The following is an 8,059-nucleotide window of genomic DNA, read 5'->3' as shown; positions in this document are numbered from 1 at the left end:
CTCTGTATGGTGGCGTACGGCAGTGCACATGCCTGCGAATCACATGCACACGGACACGCATGGTGTGATTTTTCTTTTTTAGTTCCCCGCTCTGAACAGAGCATGGATAGGGATGGACAATGTTTCAATATGTTGCCCATACAAGTGTATAGGGCTCATGCTGCGTACGCAGAGAAATAGATCATGCTGCGTATTGATTGGCAATGTCCGCACGTCGATGTGCATGGATCAATGAAAGTCCATGGGCATGAGCCCTTATGCCCAGGCACCATAAACACTATTGATCTGCATTGTGTTATTCAGACGCACGTATTCTATGCACATAACAAGGCAGCATGTCCTATTTTGGTCCATATCATGGATTTGTCAGCACCCATTAAAGTCTATGGGATTGCATAAAAACGCAGCAAATTCGCATATGTATCTACAGGCGCAAATTACATATGCCGGTGTGAATGAGCCCTAAGTAAATGGAATAGACGAGCAGCTCTAGTGGCTACCTGAAGGCACATAGGGGGCGCCATAGGTATGTCTTAGCCTAGCATTGTGCATGAGCCTGCCCCGTGCTGCAGTGGCACATTCCTCCTTCCATGACCTGGCTCTGCTCCTAGGCTGCACTGCCGGACTCCACTGCTGAGGTTTCGGACTCTTACAGCCGGCTGTGAGATCCGCTATGACTGCTGGTGGATCGCCCATCAGAGCATATTGACACCGCAGACAGCGAGGGGCGGGGCGTCCTGGGCACTCGCAGCCGCTCATTGGCTGCTGTCTGTGGGCTGGGCCCGGCTGAGCCAATGGCTGGCGGCGATGAGCGGAGTAATGCAGCAGCAGCCTGCTCTCCTCATCCCTGGGAGTCTATTGTAAGGGAGCAGCACAAAGAGCGCACTGCACTGCTCACTGCATCACACTGCTCACTGGAGACCATGAGCACCAGCATCAGGTACAAGAGCAAGCTGCTGAAGACAGGTGAGCTGTAGCCCGGGGTTCGGGGGAGCCCGTGTGATCAGCGCTCTGACCTGTCTCTTTCCTCTCTCCCCTCTCTCTGCTGGATTCCGTGCGGCCTCTCGGGTCCCCCCACAGATGAGAAGGAGGTAAGGGCCCCGCTGTCTGTCTGTTGTGTGCTGCACGTACTGGCGACCACTAGTGACAGCTAGACATGGCATCGGGATCATGGCTCCCATCAGAATACCTTCTGCAGCCCAAAGCATGGCACCAGAGGATCCTGCCAGCCGTCTCCGTGCTGTGCCCGCCGGGCTGGAGGGGCTCTTCTCCATCAGTACAAGTAGCCGGTTATGTGGCCTCCTTACAGCCCTCCTGGCAGATCCTTAAGGGTATATTGGATGAGTGAGGGGAAGATGTCATCTGGATGAGGATTTAACCCGTTCTTCATCTGTTAGGGGAGGAGAGTCCGACTGGGAGGGATTCAGACATTCCAAGGAGCACTCATCCTTATATACACAAGACATCTGCAAGACATCTATCTCATATCTATCTATCTATCTATCTATCTATCTATCTATCTATCTATCTATCTATCTATCTATCTATCTATCTATCTATCTATCTATCTATCTATCTTATCTACTTATCTGTCATCTATCTACACTACGAACAACATCCACTTATATGTGCATGGATAGTATAATCTGTACATAATAAAACACAAGAGTACAACCTACAGTCATAACTAGGGAGATTCAGAATATCTACACATTGCAACAAGCAGGTCCTTGTATATTTTTCCTAGTGATATGTAGCCGTATGTATAGATAGTTGTATCTGGATAATCACGAGTAGTCCTTACATCACGCCCCTAATAATAATACAGGACTATGTTCTCTCTTTGTATACAAGGTACCGTTCTGTGCAAAAGTTTTAGGCAGGTGTGGAAAAAAGGCTGCAAGTAAGAATACTTCCAAAAATAGAAGTGTTGATATTTTTTTTTTGTCAGTTAGCAAAATGAATTCTCAAAACAGAAATGTGGATCGAATCAGTATTTGGTGTGACCATCCTTTGCCTTCAAAACAGCAGCAATTCTTCTAAGTACCCTTTCACGCAGTTTTTGAAGGAACTCAGCAGGAAGGTTGTTCCAAACATATTGGAGAACTAACCACAGATCTGTGGAATGTAGCTTGCTCAAATCCTTCTGTCTCTTTATCTACTCCCAGACTGACTCCATGATGTGAGGCCATATCATTGCTTCCAGGACTCCTTGTTCTTCTTTATGCTGAAGATGGTTCTTAATGACATTTGCTTTATGTTTAGTGTTGTTGTCCTGCTGCAGAATTAATTTGGAGCCAATCAGACGCCTCTCCGATGGTATTGCATGATTGATACGTATCTACCTGTATTTCTCAACTTTGAGGACACCATTAATCCTGACCAAATCCCCAATTCCATTTGGTGAAATGCAGCCCCTAACTGGCAAGGAACCTCCAGCATGCTTCACTGTTGCCTACAGACTCATTATTGTACCGTTCCTGAGCACTTCGGGAAATACACTGCTTTCTGTTACAGCCAAGTAGTTCAGATTTTGACTCCTCATTCCAGCGCACCTGCTGCCACTTTTCTGCACCCCGGTTCCTGTGTTTCCATGCATAGTTGAGTTGCTTGGCCTTGTGTTTCCATGTTGAAGTTATGGCTTTCTGGCTGCAATTCTTCAATGAAGACCACTTCTGACCAGACTTCTCCGAATAGTAGATGGGTGTACCTGGGTCTCACTGGCTTCTGCCAGTTCTGAGCGAACTGCACTGCTGGACATCTGATTTTGAAGGGAAGAACAAGATATGTCTTTTATCTGCTGCACTACGTTACCTTGGCCGACCACTGCATCGATAGTTCTCAGTATTGCCCGTTCCTATGTGCTTCTTCTAAAGAGCTTTAATGGCACATACTGAAACTCCAGTCTGCTTTGAAATCTTTGCCTTGGAGAGTCCTTATAACTGCCTCGTGTCTTGTTGCTGTGCTCAGTCTTCCCATGGTGTATGACTTGTAACCTAAAACTGTCTTCCACAACCTCACGTTTGTAGTACAGTTTGGCTGTTCCTCACCCAGTTTAAGCATCATACAATGCTGTTTCTGTTTCAGTTAATGACTTGCGTTTCAACCTACATATGAAAATGATGATCACTATCACCTGTTTGGTATAGTTGGTCAATCATATACCTGACTATAACGCTACAAAATCCCTGACTATATGCAAGTGTACTAGAAGAATTGATGCTGTGTTGAAGGCAAAGGGCAGTCATGCCAAATACTGCTTTGATTTAGATTTCTCTTTTGTTTGTTCTCTTTGCCTTTTGTTAATTGACAAAAATAAGGTATTAACTATTTTTTCTTAAATCATTCTTACTTTTCAGCATTTTGTTCACACCTGTCTAAAACCTTTGCACAAATACTGTAATACCTATCATTTTAAGAGAGATATCTCTATACACACCCTGCCTTACATAACAACAATAGTAATGGAGTGAAGGATTAAAAGTAAGGGCTCATGGTCGCAATTAGGGTAATTATGGTTCCCCCGAGACGTAACTTGAAGATTTGGGTCTCTAATGCAAAATCTGTAGTAAGGGCCCCCCAACTATAGTGCTTTATTCATACTACTAGGCTTACTTTATAGAGAAGATGGGCCCCTTAAGGCTCCTGGGCCCAGGTGCAACCACATGCCCTATAGTTACGCTCCGGATGGAGTCTACAGCCTGCAATATGCCCATACTATATCTCTGCATGCCTCGGATTTTATACAGAGGGTTTTCCTCACATATTCTGTCATATTATGTAGGTATATTTGCTTGCTTTCTCAGTGTCCTATGGAGGTTACCACTGTACATGGTCTTTGTGCACATCATTGAGCCCCAAGTGTCTCTCTTGATACACTGTGCAGCATGTATACATGGTAATCTGTATACAGCAAAATATAGATACAGTGCCTTGTCAAAGTATTCATCCCTTTGCTATGTTGCTTGTTGCATTAAAAACTGGAATTAAGGCCCCCTGTCCATGGGCGTTGTGAAGTCCCGTGGCGACTCTTCGCCGCGGGAGCCGCCGCCCCGGGAGCAGGAGCCGGCAGACGAATCTCCGCCCGTCAGCCTATATGACAGATAGGCTCACCGCTGAGAATCGCGGCAATTTGCAGCATGCTGCAAATTGTCGGCCGCGAGCGGAGAATCGCAGTGATTCTCTGCTCATGGACACGGGGCCGGCGCTTTCCATAGCAGCGCTATGGAAAGCTTTAGACTGCGTGATTCGCCGGCGAAATCACGTCTGTGGACAGGGCGCCTTAGGCTGCTTTCACATCTGCATCGGGGTTTCCGTTTCCCTGCTTTGTTACGGGAGCAGGAAAAGGGAATCCCCTGGTCAAATAGATCCGTCTTATGATGAGAATGAACAACCCCATTGACTATAATGGAGTCCGTTCAGTTTCTGCTCAGGTGCCCGGTATTTTACCGGAAGAAAAATCTCTGCATGCAGTGCTATTTCTTCCGGTATTTTCTGCTGACTCTGCAACAAAACCTCCGAACAGAGGTTCCAGCGCAGATGTGAACCCGGACTAAATTGGATTTTTGGCAGTTTATACCATTTGATTTCTATAACATATTGGCCACTTTGAAAGTGCAAAATATCTTTATTGTAACACAAGCAAGACAATGAACAGAACTTCATTGCACATATGTATTCACCTCTTGTCAGTACTTTGTGGAGCTACCTTTTGCTGCAATTACAGATGCAGTTCTCTTGGGGTATAGCTCCCTTAGCTTAGCACATTTAGTCGCTCGGGGTTTTGCTCATTCTTCCAGGCGAAACTGCTCCAAAATCTGCAAGTTAGGCTGCTGAGAGATGAGCATATTCTATTTGTGGATAAGTGTCCTGGCCCGGACTCTGAGCATCATAGATTCCACCATGCTTCACTGTGGGAATGGTGTTCTTGGTGTGATGGGAAGCTTTGGGTTTGTACCACACACATCATGATGGCCTGAACAGAGTACCTTCTTCCATGTGTTCGGGGAGTCTACCACATACTGTTTGGTGAACTCTAAACATGTTTTCTTACGTTTTTCTTTAAGCAATGACTTTTTTTGGGTCATTCTCTCATAAAGCCCCACTTTGTGGAGTGTCCGGCTTATAGTGATCCTATGGACAGATACTTCTTTCTCTGTTGTGGATCTTCATAGCTCCTTCAGAGTTATCAATGTCTTTCTTGAGTCTCCAATTCATGCCCTCCCTTGCCCGCTCTGTGAGTTTTGGTGGGCGGCCTTCTCTTGTCAGGTTTGTAGTTGTGCTGTATTCTTTCCATTGTGTTATAATGGATGTAATGGAGCTCTGTGGGATATTCAAAGTTTGGGATGTTTTTTATAACTCTAATTTAGGCCCCCTGTCCACAGCCATGACGGAATATCGCTAGCGATATTCCGCCGCGAGGGAGCAGAGGGCGGAGGGCTGTCAGGTCTCTGCTCTCAGCCTATCTGCCAGATAGGCTCACCGCGGAGAATCGCGGCATGCCACGATTTGAATCCCACGAGTGGAGAATCGCTATGATTCTCTGCTCGCGGACATCGAGGCAGCACTTTATATAGTAACGCTATTGAATGCGTTCACTGCGTTACCCGTGGCCGGATTATCGCTGTCGATAATGCAATGAACTATCACCCGTGGACAGGCAGCCTTATACTTCTCCACAACTTTGTTTCTGACCTGTTTGGAGAGCTCCTTGGTCTTTATGTTGCTTGCTTTGTGGTGATACAGACTCAGTGGCCTATCAGAACAGGTGTATGGATACTGACACCATGTGACAGATCATGTGACACTTTGATTGCACATGGGAGGACCTTATTAAACTAATTATGTTACTTCTGAAGTTAACTGATTGGACTAGGCCTTATTTAAGGGTTTCCTAGCACATGGGGTGAATACATATGTATCAATGGCTAAGCTAGTTTAGTAGTTTTGTTTTCATCTCACTGTAACAATTTGAACTATTTTGTTAGGTCGATTATGTAAAACCTAAAATACATTTCAGTTGCAAGTTGTAACATGCAACAAAACATGAAAAATCCAAAGGGGGTGAATAATTTAGCAAGACACTGGATATCATGATGTATTATCTGTAATATTATTATGCAATATATACTAGTTCCAAGCTGTTATCTTGTGTATAGATGTTAGATCTTAGGAATGTCTTGGATTTATGAACAGGGAATTGAACTGATAGAAATGTGCAGATAGTATCCTTTAGTAGGATGAGGTGGTGTATTATGTGAATTCTATGTCTGATATGATGTGTGTGTTGAGCAGAAACACCACACCATTTATCATTTGCAGGAATGTTGGCCCTTAAGCTATATCGCTCTTCGGAAATGTTATGGATAGGATGAGATATAACATTTGTAGCCTGTGGTGTGATACAAGGGTTTGATGGTATGATCTGGTTTTGTGATTACATGGGTAATCATGTATTATTTCAGTTGTGTTATCGTTTTACCTCTGCTAAAGCATAGCCTTTTTTGGTCCAAGGGCAACACTTCTCGAATGTTTTACTTCATAGAGCCTCAATAAAATGTACATTGCTTAAAATAAAACTACACCATTTATATTGCTAACCACTGTGCCCATGGAAAACAGTGCTGGCCTTAAAGTCTGACAATGTTCAGTCGCTTGAATGGGACTGAGCCTGCAGTACCACTCTCGGCCACTGCACAGTCTACAGAGGTATGTTTCTGGCACACAGCAGCTCTGGCAAAGAGCTGATTATCCGGGGTGTTGGAGCCCCACCGTTCTGCTACTGATGATCCACATGTGCACATGGACATGGCCATCGATCTAACCAGCAGATTTTGAGTACTTCACAAAACCAATACCACTGAATTGTTGAGCACATTTTTTATCCTTATAGGCTTACATTTTGTTGGAAAATGAAAAAGATTTGTACAGTAATCAACACTAGCGTTGAGCGAATATTTAAATAATTGGGTGGGAATTGACCGACCCGATTTAAAAAAATAATTGTGAATCAGGACTCTCCATCTTGACTTCCATTAAAATCAATAGGAGCAAAAATCCGGTTCTTTAATTTGGCCTGCAAAATGTTCCGTGAACAACAGGGGAGGTGGTGGTGGCAGCCCAGTGGTCAGCTGCAGGAGTGGCATTCCAGGTTAAAACCCCCATTAGGAGTAGATTCAAACCTAGAACCCCAGCACTACAAGGCAGCAGTGCTGAGCCAACTCACCTGTCCTTTTTGCTCAAAGCAGAGAGCCAATGTTTCGGCTTTTAGCAAAAATTGTCCCGATTTTATCGCCCGGCCGATCACGACGATCAACACTGATCAACATTAATCTAAGGGTCCTTTTAAATGGAATAGTTAAGTGCTTGACAGTCATCCCAGTGAACCGTTCAGTGAATGGGGGCAGAGTAGGCCAGAGATCTCTCACGGTCACCTATCTCCATTCACAGTAAGCAGGCAGTCATTCATAGTGAATGACAACCTGTTTACACAGGCAGATCATCGTTCAGTTATTATGCCTGACAAACGATAAGTGAATGAATTACAGTTCCTAAAGCCGTTTACACCGAAAGATTATTGTTCAGTTTTGCACCATCCTCTGATAATCTGAATGATACCTGTTCAGTGTAAAAGGGCCCAAAATCTATCGATCCAGTGGATATGAAAGCCTGCAGCAAGCCTAGAAACGTGGCAGATTTTCCACACTGTGAATGAATGAAGTTTATTAAAGCCTCATTCCCTAATATTGTACTGTACTTTGTTGCAGAATTTCAGTGTAGATTCTGCAACTAAACCTTTGGATCCAATACTCAATGTGTGAATCCACTTGTAGAAATGATATTTACTAGATGTTCTGAAGCTAAACAGTCCATTTTTAAGATAGGTGTGGTACCCTGGACTAGCCCCATGAATACTGTGCAGCACCCCAGCCCTCCTGCTTATATTGGCAGAGCGGGTCGGGTTGGAGCCCCATAGATCTGTTACACATGTGGTGCTGAAATATTATGCATGCCGGAAAGTTTTGTATATAAATAGTTGAGAAAATGAAAGTTTTTGAAT

The 8,059-nt window shown here is 44.4% G+C and overlaps 1 protein-coding gene across 3 annotated transcripts in view; it reads left to right on the top strand.

Moving 5' to 3' along the window:
- Positions 1 to 847: 847 nt before the first annotated feature.
- Positions 848 to 8,059, top strand: part of SEPTIN5 (septin 5) — a 71,888-nt gene continuing 64,676 nt past the window's right edge. The window contains exons 1-2 of one of the 3 annotated variants that reach the window (XM_066603493.1): positions 848 to 966; positions 1,081 to 1,091. In XM_066603493.1, the coding sequence (XP_066459590.1) occupies positions 924 to 966; positions 1,081 to 1,091 (54 nt within the window). In that variant the 5' untranslated portion in view covers positions 848 to 923. Of the gene's footprint in view, positions 1,092 to 8,059 lie in introns of all 3 variants that reach the window. The other 2 variants (XM_066603495.1, XM_066603494.1) reach the window with 2 other exon arrangements.

The sequence above is a fragment of the Eleutherodactylus coqui genome, chromosome 5, assembly GCF_035609145.1.
Source record: "Eleutherodactylus coqui strain aEleCoq1 chromosome 5, aEleCoq1.hap1, whole genome shotgun sequence".
In the NCBI taxonomy this organism is placed as follows: Eukaryota; Metazoa; Chordata; class Amphibia; order Anura; family Eleutherodactylidae; genus Eleutherodactylus; species Eleutherodactylus coqui.
This window is presented reverse-complemented; position numbering and strand designations above follow the sequence as displayed.